The sequence below is a fragment of the Triticum aestivum genome, chromosome 1A (assembly GCF_018294505.1).
Source record: "Triticum aestivum cultivar Chinese Spring chromosome 1A, IWGSC CS RefSeq v2.1, whole genome shotgun sequence".
NCBI lineage: Eukaryota > Viridiplantae > Streptophyta > Magnoliopsida > Poales > Poaceae > Triticum > Triticum aestivum.
The window spans coordinates 569085905-569104850 of record NC_057794.1 but is presented as its reverse complement, the minus strand read 5'-3'; the positions used below and the strand labels follow the sequence as shown (position 1 = coordinate 569104850).

General features: G+C 44.1%; 1 protein-coding gene across 1 annotated transcript; it reads left to right on the top strand.

Annotated features, from left to right (window-relative positions):
• The first annotated feature begins 1534 nt into the window (after positions 1-1534).
• On the top strand, positions 1535-5402 carry LOC123181680 (anthranilate O-methyltransferase 2). The gene is made up of 4 exons (XM_044594003.1): positions 1535-1650; positions 1853-2266; positions 3536-3805; positions 4901-5402. Exons 1-4 carry the CDS (start codon positions 1576-1578, stop codon positions 5264-5266), a joined length of 1125 nt encoding a protein of 374 aa, XP_044449938.1. The 5' UTR covers positions 1535-1575; the 3' UTR covers positions 5267-5402.
• The last annotated feature ends 13544 nt before the right edge of the window (positions 5403-18946 follow it).

Genomic DNA, 18946 nt, shown 5'->3' with positions numbered 1-18946 from the left:
CTTCTTTCTTCTGTCTGAACAGTGACTGGGCTGTCCGATGGGACGTTGTAGGGCTCCGGTTGCACACGTGAAGTACCCATGGGAATATCTACTTGCACACTCTGAAAAATACACGTGCAGCACGCATGCAGGGGACGCACCAAGGCCAGCAAAGCAGCAGGCGTGAAGAGAGAAAATTGCACAAACCACCTATTTCTGGTGTTAGTGTTGCACAAAACATCTATTTTACAGGTTTGTTGCACAAAACATCGCATATTGGGGCAATTCGTTGCAGTTAGCTCTAATCCATGATTTGTGTGTGTTAACATGATTGCTAACAAGTGGGTCTAGTGTGTAAGTGCACCGGTGGCAAAAAAACAGTCACATAAATAGCCAACTAGAACTATCAATATCTCACAATCCTTTGCTCGAATTGAGCTGAATTTTCCTTAAAATATTAGTGAGTGCATGTATGATTTATTGGGAGTTATTTTTGCATTTAAAATAATATTAATTTGAGAAAAATATTGAACGAGCCAACTAACGTTGCAAATATCTCACAAACTATTGGTCCAAATGAGCTGTGTTTTTTTCAGAATAGTATTGGATACAGGTGTGATTTACTGAAATTGTTTCGCATTTCTTTTGAAAATTTTAAATTTTGAGTAAAGAAATATACGAGCCAATATAAACTACCAATATCTCATTATAATGTGATCCAAATCAGCTGAAACTTTCTAGATTCATCACTAGTTACATCTAACTAGTACCACACCACAAACTTTTGAATGACAAAACATAAGATTGCTAGACAAATCTGAAAAGATTCATAAATAGCCACAATATTCATAAAATAAGATCAGTAGCACCAAAACATGGATGATATTGTTGCCATTGGGCTTTAGCATCCAAGTAGTCGCCATATGGCCATTACAGACATCATCAAGTCTCACACACCAAAATATTACCGCCATGGGGTTTTATTATCCAAATACATCCCAAGTTGCAGTATAGGCATCATGTACTAATATACGGTATTCATTCTTGTCGAGGCTGGACTTGAAGTGAAGTAGGAATACGCTCTGTTGCTTTCTTATCCTCGCCGCCATTTTTCTGACACCAGTGTACTTACAAACTGGACCCAATTGTCAGAAATCATGTCGACACATCCAAATGGTGGATTAGACCTAGCTGTGAATTACCCCAATATATGGTGTTTTGTGCAACAAACCTATAAAATAGGTGTTATGTGCAACACTAGCACCAAAAGTAGGTGGTTTGTGCAATTTCCTCGCGTGAAGAATATTCTGCTATGAAGAATCAATCCGATTGAGTGCACGTGACCTGATTTGAGGGAGGGAGCCGTACGTTTATGTGCTGAGGTACTCGCCGTGACATCCATGCAGTGGTCAGCCAAGAATTTGTATGCAGCAGATTGCTTTCAGAAAAGCAAAAGTCCAAAACTTTTGTCCTCGTCTTCATCTATTGCTAGTGATCCTAGCTAGATATACCTATAAAAGGGGACGACTCCTCCCGTCTGCGTGAGTACTTAAATCATCCTCACAAGAAGTCACAACTCGCAAGTGATAGCTAGCCATGGAGGTAGAGCAATGGCTTCACATGGCCAACGGCGACGGAGAGAACAGCTACGCCACCAACTCCAGACTCCAAGTAACTACCGTCCGATGCATGCATGCTTGTTCTCCTTCAGCTGCTTTGTTCTAGGTTGAACTACCTGTACTGAATATTTCCGTTAAGAAATTAATGGAATTTGTTGTGAGCCCGGTTGGGAAAAAAAGTGCATGCATTTATCGCCTTTTGCGTCCAGAGGGTGCTCGATCGATTAATTAATTTGTTACTCCCGCCCGAGCAGGAGAAGGCCATGCTTGAGACCAGGCCGGTGCTCCAGGGCGCCGTGGTGGAGCTGTACAGGTCACTGCCGGACAAGAGCACCATGGTCGTCGCCGACCTAGGCTGCTCGTCAGGGCCGAACACGCTGCTGCTTGTGTCGGAGGTCATCGGTACAATCTCCGACCACAACCGGGAAGAAGAGCAGGAGCAGCGCCCTCCTGCCGCAGCCATGGAGTTGCAGTTCTTCCTCAACGACCTGCCGGGGAACGACTTCAACCTCGTGTTCAGGTCGCTGGATCGGCTGCAGGAGCTCACCGCCGATAGGAGGCCGCAATACTACGTGGCCGGGATGCCGGGTTCTTTCTACACCAGGCTGTTCGCATGCCGGAGTGTCCACCTCTTCCATTCCTCCTACTCCCTCATGTGGAGGTCCAAGGTGCGTGCGTACAAACCAGTTCGAGGCATTGTTTGAGCTCAAGTGAAACCCGTGTTAAAACTGCTTGAGAATCTCTTCAACAAACTCACATGATTTACTCACTCATTTCTTAGCAAGAGAAAAAAATTAATATACTTTTCCAAACAATCATGTCTTGCCACAAGGTGCAAGAAGCCAACTGCGACTAGAGAAACGAGAGGAATGTAAACTCTAGAATGTAATTACATGTTATCCCTTATTTTTTTCTCTATACTTGCTACTCCCTCCGTTCCAAAATATAGTGTGTTCTCGGTTTCCGCGCTTCAACTTTGACCATAAATTTAATCAATGAGACCGATTGCGGCAGGAGCAAAAATTATATCAATGAGTTCGTATTCAAAAGAAGTTTTCAATTATATAATTTTTGCTCCCGCCACAGTCGATCTTGTTGGTTAAATTTATGGTCAAAGTTGAACCTCGGGAAACGCGGGCGCGCTATATTTTTTTTTAGAAAAGGAGGGAGTACCAGAATTAGTTTCGAGAAATATGCTGACCATGACGTTATAGATGGCTATCCATTGTCCTTATATCGAAAAAGAGGGTATCCCATGTTTTGCTACTTGCTATGTAAGATGATCTTAAGAGAATAATGAAGTGCATGCGATGGACAAACTGAAGTGTGGGTGGATTAAATGCCAAGAGCTAGCCAAAATCCAACTCATCCAGCTACAATTCCCTGGTGAAATTTAATTCAAACGATAATCCAAACTTTGAGAGAAGATAAATACTAAGGAATATTGGTTGTTGAACTTGAAAGAAAGAAGCCACTTTTAGTGATCAAGTGCATTAGCCAATGACTAATTATCCTGGTGCAAAAGTTGTCACTGGTCGCTACCATTCATTACGGTTCATATCAGTTCAGTTACCGTGGTTTTGTTACATCGGGGGAGAAAAAGGTATTTCAAATCCTACAAAAATCAATTTTACGTATACATATGGACATATATATTGCACGTGTGTATAAAGTTTAACATATTACTGTATGTCTTTTCTGCTGTAGCTTGCACACAAGAAAACAAATGTGTCGATCAAAGATTGACTTACTATTTGTGCAAATTTGTATTTCTTCATGTCGCTTATTAACATATTTTTGAATAACATTGTGCATAGATGCAATATATATTCATGGGGTTTTGGAAATTTTAAAGAAAAATAAATTTGTACATACCAGTATATTGATTTTGTCCAACTAATCACATAACTATATCAATTCCTTTATGGCTTCCAAAGGTACCGGATGAGCTTTCAAGAGGTGCTTACCTGAATGAAGAGAGCATCTACATTGGCAAGAGTACTCCTCCAGCTGTGATAAAACTATACCAAGAAGAGTACCAAAAGGACCTGTCTTTGTTCCTGACGCTGCGATTCAATGAACTTGTACGTGGTGGGCATATGGTTCTAACATTTCTAGGCAGAAAGAGCAAAGACATGTTGTTACATGGTGAAGCAAGCAGCATGTGGGACTTGCTCGCCCAAGCACTTCTCTCTCTAGTGCTGAAGGTATGCTCTATAATGTGCTGACTGAATGCTAATTCGTATATATATCTCCTAGTGCTATCTTATGAATGAAGGACTTGGAAGCAGCTAATAGGCTGTCACCCGCTCGAATCTTCCCCAATGATCATTTTCCAACAGCGTTGCTAATGAGACATGAGTGGTTCGACCAAGTGAGAGACCAGAACGGCCGCATCCCTTTTCAACTCAACGTAGAGACAAATTGAACCGGGAAAAGAGAAAAGAAGGATTGTCTCGACGAATATTCTTTAAATTTTTATGATTCCATCATAGGTACCTTGAAATCATAAGCTCGACTTTCAGAAATTAGAGCTTTCAACAAATTCTAAACTTCCAAAATAGTGCGGCAAATTTCCAAGATTTCTTATGAGCCTCTACGAGACACAACTTTCATAAATTACAAGAAACTACTCTAGAAATTTCTCATAAACTTTCAGAATAGTAAAAGATCAAATGGTTTTCAAAGATTTTGGGTCGAACTATCCAAATATTAAAACATCATTATCTAATAAAATTTCAAAAAATTCATGTGAACTTCTAGAGTTTACAATAACTGGAAGAAAATAAAATTATATATGCCACCTTCTACAGTCTCTGGCCCAATGATAACAATAGGCATGGTAGCTATAACGATGGTATGGTAGCTGAAGGCCACATGCGGGTTAAGAGCACGAATTGGTGACGTCTGTGAAACTTGGACACGTAGTGGAGGCAGAGGACGTGATACTCTAATGCCTAGCTAGCAGTGGCAGCGGCCAATCTCAATAACATTATATTTAGGCATGACAGCTAATGGATAAAGGCGGCAGAGGGTCCTTCCATGGAGCGCTGGAACCTATACGGTTGGAAACAATGTAAAGGGTGGTGCCCAAATGAATTGTTGGAGCCACGCATAGCACACATCGCTGAGGAGAAATAGAAGTGTGTCCAAGTCTGCATGGTCTAAAGTTATTGTGACTACGGGTATCCATCTACGAGATATCTTGGGAGGAAAACTATTTATATTTAGCATCTTAAAACATGCATATGAATTCATACAAACTTTGAAAAAAAGTACTATTTTTCTGCAACGTGTGGCAGGGCCTTGTGGAGAAGGAGAAGCTGGTCTCTTTCAACCTTCCATTTTATGCGCCATCTATGGACGAAGTGAAGGCTGTGGTTGAGGAGAACAATCTCTTCAATGTGGAACACATGAGTGTGTTTGAATCAAGCTGGGATCCACAAGACGACGACACAAACGATGATGTCGTGTTGGGCTGCAGCAGTAGTGGGTTGAATGTTGCCAGGTGCATAAGGGCGGTGGCGGAACCGCTGATTAAGAAACACTTCGGAGAGGCCATTCTTGATGATCTGTTTATGGTTTATGCCAGCATGATTTCAAAGCACCTCAAGAAAGCGAAGGCCAAGTATCCTATAATTATCATCTATTTGAAGGCCAAGCACTAAGAAATACTTCTCAAGTGTCAATTTGAATAAATGCGGGGAGTTCAGTATTTCCGGTCCATCACATATTATATGTAAAAGATGTTTTGTTAATATTTTGTACGTATGGAAAAGGATGTTTCCTTGTCAATTCCATGAATTTTATGGCAAGCAAGTACGCTAGAAACCCTGCCATTTAATATGTAAAAAAATGTTTCGATGATATTGTATAAGAATAAGAATGTATGGCTTAGTTGGCTACATGGAAAAGACATTTGTCTAATTTTATGCATATTCTGTTTGTGCAAAGGCCAAGATTTGAGGATCCTCATTTGTCAACCCCTACCGAAGAGATTGTTTTTCTTTTTTCAAAATGGTTGCTGAGTTAATTAGAGAAAACCAAGCGAAAACCAGATTGCCTAGTTAATTATGAAGAACCGGACTAAAACTATCACAAACGCTGAGCTGCACACATAAGAAATCCCATGCACAAAGCTCGAAAGAGGGCCCCAACGAGACAGCACGTGTGCGCCATCGTGATCCCTCCTCCACTAGAGGCATCATCGCCACCCCTAAACTCTGAGCAAACAACTCCGACTTTGCCGTCAGCATTGTTGACACAATCCACATCATCGCGGACGCGTGAAGCTCCATGAAGATCTGGGCAAAACACAGCCACATGCTGCAAAATAGCGCAACTCCGACTCCGACGGAGAACTCTGAAGAACAAATCTAGGCACGATTGGTGCCGCGGAAGATCATCAAACGGGCCACCTACAACCCGTATCCAGAGGGCTCCGCTCCAACAGCTTCGACTCCACAACAACCAAAAAACGGAGGCAATACCACAGACACACCGAAGAAGAAACGACTACTACAACCATTGCTGCCTCACCGACATCGCTCCCACCTTCATTCTTGTCACAAAAGTATGAACTCCACAATCGCCACAAACCACGAGTCACGCTTGCTGATGTAGAGCTCCGAGAAAAGGCCCCCAAGTAGAAAAACGACACACCAATGTGCCACCATCGTCGGAACACAAAATGAAGGGTTTCATCTAGAGAGGACGCGACGGCCGGATCCGTACAGGAGGGGTGCGGCAGCAAATAAGTGATGCCTCCAGGGAGGTCTACGACGGCCACGGCCACCGCCATTGCTGGTGACGGCATAAGGTCGAGACAAGGTCTTCATCCCAGCTCCCACAACACCTCGGTCGCACATCATCCCGCACCGGTGCCAGCAAGCCTACCAACTGTCACCGCCAACAAAGTTGTCCATCTTGGAAGAGGCACTGAGACCGTCGGAGCCAACCGCACCTCGCGGAGCTAACCGGCGGTCAACCTCCAACGAGATGGTCCACCACACCACCCCTGCTGCCACCACGGAACAGGCCACATTGCAGCCAACGTAGCCACCCGCACCATGCGGAAGCCACGGCCGGCCCTCCGGCCACGCAAGCCAGCAACTTCGCCAATGCCTGACCAAAGTGGGACCACTACCAATAATCCTATACTCACGGACAAACAACGGGACTTTATAGAGGCCTTAGTGCAAATTAACTTCTCCGCCCCCTGAGTTTCAGGGAGGGTGGGACCCTTCCTCCCTTTAATCCAAATCAAATGATGACACGTGACAGTCCCTGAAACCTATAATAGCAAAGTCCGGTTTTTACCGTCCACTAAGACAACGCTCTGTGGCGGCCTTGAGCGCCAATGACTTGACGCACGCGAAGCACTGGTGGTACAGCTCGACCTGGGCTTGAAGCATCTCGTGATCTCCTTGGTGGTCATGGCGAGCTCGTCTTGTTCGTTGAGCGCCGCCATGGTATTCTGTTCTAGCCAGCTCGCTAGACTAATTTATAATATAGATCGAAAAAGTCTGATCAGCAGACGCTATCTAATCATTGTCTTCCCGGCGTATCAACGGTTCCGACGCTCCACCTTGTCGCCCTCACTTGTTCGCAGCCACACAAGTTTGTTTGTGGCTGTCCGAGCGTTGCAACCAAACATAGAGTGACACCCTCACATGTATCTAGTCCGTCAGTCCATCCTGTAGCACGATAATTTTGATCCGAACACGGCCAAATTGTTCGTTTGATGTTTCTTTTGAATAAATTATGTAGTCTTGACGGAACACATATCTGTTCCCATGTTAGAAGATGTGCTAGCACTACTGGAATTTTTGTATACGCCAGGTGCGAGGCTCTTCGCCGAGAGCCAAATCACGGACACTCGGCAAAGTAACATACGCCGAGAGGGCCTCTCGGCAACTGGAACAACTTGGCAGACACAGGATATTGCCAAGAGTAGACCTCGGCAAAAGGAGAACACTCGCCAAAGGCACAATTTGCCGAGAGCCAAGCAGCCGCCGCACGACAAAGTTTTGCCACGTGGCACATCCGGCGGCGACTGACAGCACAGTGATTTCTTTGCCGAGAATGGCTCTCGGTAAAGATTAGGCTCTCGGCAAACTTTAGTCCCACCTCGCCAAGGGATAAGCAACATGACCCATTTAAATAGTCAGATAGTCCAGATGCAGTAAGCTTTGGTCTTCATTACACCCCTATTAAGGAGATGAACCATCACTATGAATCTTCACTTGTTCCGGGCAGAGAGGATTCACAGTGATATGCTATCTTCCAATGATGGATGCCGACGCTTTTTGTTAAATCAATTACTATTATTCTTTAGTCTTTCATCCTTCTCGGGCCCCCGCATTTTTCATGCATAGGCCTTCTGCAGACGAGGGAGGGGCAGGCCGTGCCACCGGGCCCCCACTTGGTGAGCTTTCCTCTCCCCAATGAATGGATGAATGCTATATGAGTGCTTGGATGCTATCATGGATTAATTTTTTGTAGTTGTTTTTATTTAGTAATTCCTATATAGTAGTTTATGTAGATGTTTTTATGTACTATTTTTCATAGTACTTTGCATGTATGCTAGATGGGTTCTATGGATGAATGCTATATGGGTGCTATGGATGATTGTATTGATTTTGGTAGTAGTTTGTCTGTATTCATTTTTATCTTGAGTGAGTGTTGATCATATTTAACAGATAAGAGATGTTTTCAGTGGAATGCTACCGACTGTTGCCGTAGGGGGTCGCACTTCCTCTGCTCCTCCTCTGCGATCTTTGTAAATCAGGAGGATCAGAGGAAGAGCGACCATCACCAACAATCGATAAGAGTTGTTCTTGGAGGAAGAAAATCAACTTTTGCCGATGGTGGTCAATCCGGGTGAATTTGTCATGTGATATATAGTTGTCATGCACGATGGACTCACCCAGCTTGACTGTCACCAAAAGACAAAATATCCGTGAGAGAGTGTCCACCATATATACCGCCACCAGAAAGAGTGTCCACCATATATACGTGAGAGAGTGTAGATGAGAGTTGTTCTTTGAGGAAGAAAATCGACTTTTTCCGATGGCGGTCGACCTGTGCGAGTTCGTCATGTGATATACATTTTTCACACAAGATGGACTCGCCCAGCTGGACCATCATTGAAAGTCGAAATATCCGTGAGAGAGTATCCACCATGATTAATTGGCTTATAAGTAATCTTTGATGTTTGATTCTTATGCTATTTTTATTAAGTGATGAAAGGTGTTAGCACCGATAGATTTCACGGCTATGGCTTCCTCCGATGACGCAGCTTCCATTAGAGTCGACTCCGCGGTCAAGGAGAAGCGTGCGGAGGACCTCTTAGCGGCGCTCATTGAGAAGAACCAGCAGCTGATCCTAATAAAGTATTTTGAGGATCTAGCCAAGAAGAATCCGCTAGCTAAGGAGAGGAAGGCCCGACCATGTAAGGAGAGTGACGACCCGGTGCCATTGAGTCCACCCACCATCATTCTTGACGACGCTTGGTCCTCCACTGTGGGGGGATGACCCCATGTGCGCTGACTCCATGATCACTGGTTTCACGACTACATATCAGAGTAGTCCACCTAGATAGTTTGATGTTAATTTAGTGATATAGTTATTGCTACCGGTGTAGATTACGTGTTTTGATTTTATTGTATTCTCTATACTCGATGTAATTTTCTTAAAATTGTTTCTATTCACATTGTTTTTGATCAACAATACAGGAAGGATTTTGCTATAGGACAAATAAACATAGACAATAAATCTTACATATGAGTTTGGATAATTTAAAAAATTATGATGTTTCCAATGCATGTGTGCAGGCGGCCATGGGAGTTAGATAATGTTTGAACAAGACACTTTTTTCAACTGTCACTGGCTAATTAGCTTCCTATATTGAGGGGTATTCTAGTGAGATGCATCTGGTGCTGGGGAAGAGAAGAAGAGATCTGGGTTCTCCTGGTGTACAGTTTTGGGATATGCCTTTTTATGTGTAAAAGAAGGCTGACAATCAGGACAATAAACTGTATGCTATGACCTTGTCACATGAAAAGCAGCCCAAAGATTTAATCTCCCCATTACAAACAATGATTCATTTCTTCCATTACTAACAAATAAATATCTTGATATATGAACATTTTAACTTTCATACATTGATGTATTTGCATAAATTCCTATCATTTCATCACCAAATTGATGGGAACGGCAATACTTTTTTTTAAAACGGAACGGAAATACTCACATGATCTATTAAATCCTTCGAAGTATAAGCCGGAAAAAGAGGTAGTACAAACTAATAAATTATTCTTCGGGGGAGATCCTTGCCAAAAGGCCGAGAAAGGTATAATGTAGATGGTCCTTAATGTACAGGTAAAGTCCTAACTATATATATTAAAGTTTATCCTTGGTTTCATACTTCTGACGAAAACAAAAACAAAATTCTAATACAGTGTTAGCATTTAACAAGTGGACTGAGTTGCTTAGTTAGTTCCGTTACTTGCAGTAGAACCTATCCGCCTGGTTTCAGGTCCTGAACTTCGCATGGGTGCTAGCATTGGAGATAGATTCTCAAAATTTCAGAATTATTCTTTCAAATATTGTAATTAAGGCTTAAAGTACATCCAAAGAAGGTGAGCCATGTTTTTTTAGGGGAAGTGAGCAGTGTTTTGGACGTTAAGATAACACTAAAAAACAAAATCCTTATTCAGAATTGTAGCACAACGTCATCTATGTTAATGCAATATCTGTCCACCAAAAAAGATCATGAATCGACCATACTTTTGTTTCAAATATTTATAATTCATTACAAATATATTAATATAAAAAATAACCATCTAGATGTTTGAATTCAGCGATGTTCATCTAGCAAAAGTAATTTAAGATTGTTATGCATGTGCATCATGATAAATGAATCATATGGTTTAACTATTTTATTTTTTGAAAAAGGCAAGGCAAGCCTCCTGTCTCTCCATTCTCTGGGGCATAAAATATTATCTTTTTTAACGGTCGAACTCCTTCTCAAAAAAATTAAAGGTCGAACTAGTCTACTTACAAAAAGAATAGAAATGGGAACAACATATGTTCCCGCAACAACCGGTGTTTCCAATCGCCATGACAAATCAATCCGTGGAATAAATTCACTACCATATTTCATCACAAGCTGGCTTCTAATAGAAAACGAATCCCTGACCCACTAGTGACTATGATGGACCGTCATCCGTCATTCCCGCCGATCGATCAATGGAAAAGGGAAGGGGGAGATGCAAACGGCAGATTGGACAATAACAACGAGCAGTATCCATGTCTACATCCATCTACCACCACTTCGAAGCGAAGCCAAGGACCATGGTCGACACCAATCTGGGAAGGGACGTCTCCAAGCTGGCTTAGTCATGACTAAAGCCACACTGGTCCTATCCACCGCTAACCACTATGATTCACAAGCAATTGCTACAGTCGTTGGTTTCTCTTACCAGCTCCTATGAAAATCACTGGATACCCCGCCGGATGATGCGATTTGAAACTGTGTCGGTATTTTCGTAAATAGGAAGGGATGATGCCCTACAGCTACAGTAGGTATTTTCTTCAGTTATAAAACCAAAGTTATCAATACAGTAGGAGAACCAAGTAACACTATGTAAATATTACCTGCACACAAAGAACAAATACTTGAAACGCGACGCATAAGAGGGGTTGGCAATCCCTCCTCGGTAAAAAGATATATAAATTTGTATGAGTTTGGATAGATAGATCTTGATGAAACACGAAATAAAAAAAAGTGCAGCAAGGTATTTTTGGATTTTTGGAAATATAGATCCGAAATTAATATCGCAAAAGATAGAAGATAGAAGATCGAAAAGCAAATATGATAAAACATCGGACCGAGGGCCGTAGATTTCACTAGTGACTTCTCTCGAGAAAATATGATACGGTGGGTAAACAAATTACTGTTAGGCAATTGATAGAAGATCAAATAATTATGACGATATCCATAGCAATGATCATGAATATATGCATCACGTTCAAAATTAGTAGACCGAAACGATTATGTATCTACTACTATTACTCCACACATCGACCGCAATCCAGCATGCATCTAGTGTATTATGTTAGAACTCAGAGAAGCGTAACCATGTCAAAACTCAGAGAAGCGCTACGACTGGAGGAGATATGGTTGAAAAACCGTTCTCGGGTCCCCTGGCTACCTGAAGGGGATCGGAATACGACTTATTTTTAGGCGCAAGCAAAGCAACATAAATGTATTAACAAGATCGCAAACCTGCAGCGATCGGATGGCTCGGTTTGCGCCTCGGGAGATGAAGATAAGGAGGAAATTCTTGCTACGAAGCACTGTACACCTCCCAAGGTTTCAGCAATAGTGATGATCTGTTATCACATGTACCCAGTCGGGTCACACCGGACATGAATGACTTGCTGTGTAAACCGTACGAAGCCTCGGAGATAACCACTGCACTATTTCAAATGGAGCCGTCGAAAGTGCCCGGCGTAGACGGATTCACTGCGGAGTTTTATCAGCGCCATTGGAACTTATTGAAAGATGACATACTTCTGGCAGTGCTTGATTTCCTGAATGGTGGTGAACTACCAGCTGGACTAAACGACACTTCCATTACGTTAATTCCAAAGGTACGTCATCCACAGAGTATTTCACGACGGTGCACGACTATCTCGGTTACGGATATCTTGCGGGGCAGGTGGTCCACGGATTTTCTGGATGCGGCAGGTGCATGGATGACACAACATATCGCCAGCTAGATAGAGATCCTGGGTCTTCGAAAACCGTGTTCATGGGACATCGAAGGTGGCTTCGCGACGATGACCCGTGGAGGAAACGCAAGGATCTGTTCGATGGTGAAACCGAACTCCGAAGACGACCGCGTACGAGGAGCGGCGAGGAAATAGACGGGCTGTTGAAAAATTGGAAAGATTGCCCACTGCCGGGAAAGAAGCAAAAGGTGCCAGAGCCGGGAAAGAAGCGAAAGGCGCCAGAGCCGCTGCTGAAGGTATGGAAAACGAGGTCTGTTTTCTGGGACTTGCTGTACTGGAAGATCCACCGTGTGCCTCACAGCCTTGATGCCATGCATATGACGAAGAACGTGTGTGAGAGTCTGCTTGGTACCCTGCTCAACATGCCAGAGAGGACCAAAGATGGGCCGAAAGCAAGGGCAGACTTGAAATCAATGGGCATCAGGCAGGAGCTTCACGCTAATGATGATGATGATGATGATGATGATGAGGCGAAGCAGGACATAGAAAGTCGTCGCAAAGGCAAAAAGGCCAAGAAGACCGGAAATGACTACCCTCCCGCGTGCTTCACTCTAAGTCAGGAGGAGATCGAGCAGATTTTCACCTGCCTCGTAGGAGTAAAACTTCCTTACGGTTACGCGGGGAAGATAAGCAGATACCTAGACCCAGCGAAGCAGAAGTTCAGCGGGATGAAGTCTCACGACTGTCACGTGCTGATGACGCGGATATTTCCAGTTGCAATCCGTGGTATCATGGACGCACACGTCCGTGAAACGCTATTTGGCCTATGCAACTTTTTTGACTTCATCTCTCGGAAGTCGGTTGACGTGAGGCAACTCAGAAGGCTACATGAAGAGATCGTGGTGATACTATGCGAGCTTGAGATGTACTTCCCGCCCGCATTCTTCGATTTTATGGTGCATCTGCTGGTCCATATCGTTGAGGATATCATCCAACTCAGGCCGACGTTCCTGCACAACATGATGCCGTTCGAAAGGATGAATGGTGTTATCAAAGAATACGTTCGCAACATGTCACGTCCAGAGGGAAGTATAGCTAGGGGATTTCTGACCGAAGAGTGCATCTCCTACTGCACGAATTATCTAGGCATCGAGAACCCCGTTGGTCTGCCCGTCAACAGGCACCTCAGCAGGCTCGCTGGATGGGGTCACCATGAGGGTCGCCGTGAAATGCATGTCGACTTTGAGGGTCGACTCGCTGACTTTGAAGGAGCAAACCTAGTCGTGCTACAACACATAGACGTGGTCGATCCTTGGGTGGTAGAGCACAAAACCTTTACATGAGGATGACCGAGGCCAACAGAGGACGGACGAAGATATAATCAAGGAGCACAACTCATGTTTCACGCGTTGGCTCAAGCAGAAGCTTCTGTCGTACCCTTTACATGAGGATTCTTCCGCGGAAGAACAACTCATATTCGCCTTGTCACAGGGCGCCGAGCACAACCTGATAACCTATGAGGCATACGATATCAACGGCTACACATTCTACACCGAGGACAAGGACATGAAGAGCGATGGTTATCAGAACTCCGGGGTAACGATGGAATCCTACACCGGTAACGACAAGGACAGATACTACAGAAGGATCGAGGAGATCTGGGAGCTGAGCTACGCTGGAGAGAAGGTCCCGATGTTCCGTGTCAGATGGGCCAAGAGCGTCCTAAAAGAAGACCGGTATTTCACCACCATGATTATACCCGAAGCCAAATCCAAGACCGCGGGCGCAAACGTCACCGCGAAAAATGAGCCATGGGTACTGGCTTCACAAGTGGACCAATGCTTCTTCATTACCGACACGTCAAAGCCCAGTCGTGTTGTCGTGAGGAGAAGCAAACACTACAAGAAACCTGTTAATCCATGACGGATTTTCGGTGACAATATTGAAAACTATCATGAACAGCCTGGTACAGCCCCGCAAGCCCGCTGAAAGCCCGCCTAACCGTTCCCGTATAAAATGAGAACCCTAATCCTCATCGGCACTTCTCTCTCCCTATGCAGCCTCCTCCCTCATCTCCCGCACCACGCCGCCACTCATCGCCTCTTTGCCTCCCTCCTGCCATAGCTCGCCGCTGGCCCTTTCCCTCCCTCCCCCTCACCTCGCAGCTCCGGCAACTACCAGATCCGCTGCATCCCCCACCCATCCATCCCTCTGGCAACACATATCTCTCTCCCTGGTGCAACCACTCAAGCCGAGACCAAATACCTGACGATTCCGATAACGTCCGTCACCAGGAGTTGTTCTCTGACCCCTTCGTCCTCCAGTCCGGCTGGATCTGTCGCTCCCGGTATCTGGCGCTCGCCCGCGACCCCTAGCCATGGCTAGGGTTTCGGCTGCAGCATCATATCCAATGTTGCACATCTCCGGCGGCTCCTCTTCATCCACACTACGCCTCTCCGGCAGATCCTCTCTATCCACACCGCCCCCTTCGAAATCACCTTGTGGGCTGCACGGTGTTGTCGCTGTCCAACATCCAGCGGCGGGCGACCAACCCCTGGGCCGCCGTCGGGAACACCTTCTTCTCTACCAAGGTTAGCCCCCCGTCCGACCCAGATCACACTAACTCGTCCCTCATGCCCCCCGACCCACCTCTCTTGATTTGGTCTGATCCCCCTGTGCGTGCGTGTAGGAAGTGTTTGAGAGCCCCGCTGTTTGCGATCTGTTTATGAGTACTTGGCATTCAAGGAGCAGACTGTCGATGATCAGTAAGTTTCAAGACCAAATCTTAGCAGTTGTAGGTAAATTGTTCATTCTACTTGTAGTGAATAACCTTATGAATTCATTCTCTCTGTCTTGACAAAAGTTCCAGCAGGAAATTTGTGCTTGTGCTTGATTGACCAACTACTCTACATTCTGTCTTTGGGTTCAGAGTGTGTTGTTGACTTTCCCGATTGATGGCCTTTTTTTTAATGGCAGATGTATTTGAGGGAGGCAGTGAGTAATATACCAAGTTACAATCTTATGAGTTTTTTCCCAATCGCTATATACTATAGTGCTTATTCCAGTTGCAATGCTAGATTCTTTGGTGCCAATTGGTTTAGCCAATCCGTTAATCCTTTTTGTTCCTATATAGATAGTACTTAATGATGCACACGTATTTCGACAGTCGCTTCACCTCTGTTCCTATATAGATTGATAACAAACACTACAAGAAATCTGTTAATACATGACGGATCTTGTGTGTCACGGATCAGTGCAAAACTGTCATGGGTGCCCATCCTTGAAGGATTTGTAATCCGTCATGTATATCGCGTCATAATTTCATATTGTACCTTCCATGACAGTTCCTGGCCGTCATGGATATGCCCCAGGCCCGCCCAAGCCCAAACCTCTATGACAGAACAATCCGTCATAGATTAACGCCATGTAGGCGCCACATAGGATTTTCAATTGACCAAATTGAATGACATGGCTGCCTACGTGGATACTATTTTACGTCACTAAATTTGGTTGAGCCCATTTCTTCTCGCCCAACATTGACCCAATACGTTTTTAGCATAATATGTTTCACAAATCCTAATGCTAATTTTGGCCCAACAAAAAGTATTTGCAAAGTGTCAAACATTAGGTTTATTTGATATGCTGCCAGCCATAATTATGTGTCTACAACATAGCAGTTTACAAAATCCTTTATGAAATGATAACTAACAACATAGATTCACAAAAATATATTACACAACAGGGTTAAGAACCAGTACAATCCATTTTACATGAACATAACATATAAACTATTGAGGTTGTCATTCATGCTCTCGCGGTCAACGCTCTTGATGGCAACTTATATGTCGTGGCTGATTGTGATGTGCAGCACCAAGTAGCCCGCGATATGATCGTACCTAACATATTTACAAGAATATTAGACATATGTAGATACACATAGATAGTAGAAATAAGAGAATTGCAACAAATATAAAAATGAATTACATGATGTCCAAATTCTTAAATCGTATAGTGCCTACAAATGAGAATAACATTGTATCTACTATATACAAAACAAGAGTAAACATGAGGTTGCTTAAAATTAATCCAGAGAGAAGTGTGTAAAATGAAAGTCAAATGACTAACAAACACACATCACAAAACTCAAGTACTATAGCAGGACTGTAGTAAATAAAAATAATACTTGCTTGCAAGTGATTTTCAAATGGCATGAAAAATATCAACGAAGAATATGATACAGTTTCCTTGAGTGATATGCCACATTAAGCCATGTACTTGTTATTAGATGAAAAACACAAATGGAAAAAAAGTTCTTTCTGAGTTTTTCGCCATCTCTTCTCTCTAGACAGGAGTGCTCAAAATTTGTAATGTAGTGGACTATGAAACTTGAAAAATACTTGATAAACAGTGACACAAAAGATAGGAAAGTGTAGCTTGAAATGATCATGCGTTATTTATATATTCATTCAGGATAGATAGAAAAGCACTTTTCTATCATAAATCCATTGGTTCAATTATCCATGTTAATTCTATGCATAACAATTCTATATGCTGCCCACTTGACCAACATACTACTATTATTTATAACAGGAAACAGTAATGAAATGTAATGTACCAGTATATATTTATACAATGTGATGGCAGTAGGAACAAGGCTTTCCCATGTGTAGCAAACCTCATCAGCTTGAACAAGAATTACAAATTTAGTCTATACATGGCTTAAAACTTACTTCACGATTATTAAGGTACAAGCCGAATCAGAACACATGAACAGCGGGTAATGGCCAATCTAGTACCGTATCGAAGCAATTCAAAGTTGTTAAGGTAGAAGCCAAAGTCTGAAGTTGCTTTTTTCGTTGGTTCATCCTGTACAGATTGCATTTTAGATATGCTCAATCTAGCGGAACCCAAAAGGTATCACCATGAAACAAAAAACACTGTTTAACTATAAAATCCACACTTATGGTTGTAGAGGAGGAACAACAAGCGTAAGTACTTGCATCTGATTCAGAAGATAAAAGAGAGTAGCAAAAATTAAATTGACCATTAACAGCAAATCAAGGAAAGGAGAAGGTGCATGATAACTAGCTAAGGAGCCCAGGCTAACTAGTCCTCTGCACTGAATTTGGTGTAAGGTGCATATATTGATACTACAGAGCCTTATTTCAAATATCTGCTGTATCCTCACTGTGATGTTATAATTCAGAATTTATGAAACATTTAACAAACCTTCTCAAAAGGCTAGCTTCTAATGAAATCGATTTTCCAAGAGCTATTATTGAATACAATATGAAATTAGGAAGCATATCATGCGCAAAGCTTGTTGCGCAATACAAAAACAGTAAACTTTACCAAGATGAGATACACCTGAATGCTGACCTTAGGGAATAAAGCATCCACTCAGCTTGTTATGCAAAAAGCACCTAAGAAACAACATGCAGGCTATCAGATTAACAAGTTTCCCTCACTGTCCAACAAACAATTTAAACAACTGGAGGTGCAGCAACTCCTACAGGAAGAAAATAGAATTCCTACCTGTAAAAGTATTTCTTTTTTCAGGCCCATACAAGCTAGTAATCTACATGTAACAGTGTACAGGTTTAATCACGGAATCTGAGCAGAGAAGGGATGCAGAGGTACGGTGCTCACCGAAGAGGTCTGTAGGCGATGCAGCGGTCGGATTGCAGGTCGGCGTTCGCCGTCATGCAGCAAAGGGGGTCGCGGCAGGATGCATGGTCGCGTGGGACACGAGGCAGAGGAGGTCGGGGTCGCCGTCGTCCAGCCCAACATGCGCGAGCGGACCAAGCTAAGGGCGCCCGCCATCCAAGAGGCGGAGAGGGCGCGAGGGGGCGCTGTGTGCGACAGAGAGGAGCCGCTGGAGATGCGACGTCGATGCAGGTGACACCGCAGCCGAAAACCTAGCCATCGGCTAGGGGTCGTGGGCGAGCGTCGGAAACCGGGTGCGGCGGATCCAACCGACCTGGAGGACGGAGGGGTCAGAGACCAGGTTGTGAGTGTGTTGCGCGGTGGCCGACGTCGCCGAAATCGGCGTGCGTTGGTCGCGGTACGAGGGTTCGCACGAGAGAGAGAAATGGGTTGCGGGAGGGATGATTTGGTTGGGGAGCGACGGATCTGGCACCGGCGGAGCCGCGGAGCGTCGAGCTGAGGTGAGGGGGAGGCCCAGCGGCGAGCTATGGGAGGACAGAGGCGAGGATGTGGTGGGTGGCGACGATGGGGAATCGGGAGGAGGGAGATAGGAGCGGCGCACAGGAGGGGGGTCTTAGGGTTACCTCCTTTTGTACTGGGAACGGTTAGACGGGCTTTAGCGGGCTTCAGCGGGCTTGCACGGGCTTACCAGACCGTCCATGACGATTTCCGAAAATGTCATTAGAAATTCGTCATGGATTAACACATTTCTTGTAGTGAAAGGGCCAAACTGTTACCGTCGACTGCCTAGTGTGGCCACCGCCTTCTCTAACTATACATGTGTGTTGAGTGTGCGTGCTGACAAGGTGGCGCCAGCTGCTATCGAGGGCTCTGGTGTAGCAGCCGGTGTGTTGTGTGTGCGTGCTTCCTCTCTGAATATTTAACACTATTTTTTCTGTGAA

What these genes read in the sequence shown, in the direction of transcription:
- LOC123181680 (XM_044594003.1), top strand. Translation starts at nt 1,576, where the DNA reads ATGGAGGTAGAGCAATGGCTTCACATGGCCAACGGCGACGGAGAGAAC. An exon ending in CCCTCATGTGGAGGTCCAAG is followed by an intron (nt 2,267 to 3,535) that starts GTGCGTGCGTAC and finishes TGGCTTCCAAAG; the next exon opens with GTACCGGATGAGCTTTCAAG. An exon ending in TTCTCTCTCTAGTGCTGAAG is followed by an intron (nt 3,806 to 4,900) that starts GTATGCTCTATA and finishes AACGTGTGGCAG; the next exon opens with GGCCTTGTGGAGAAGGAGAA.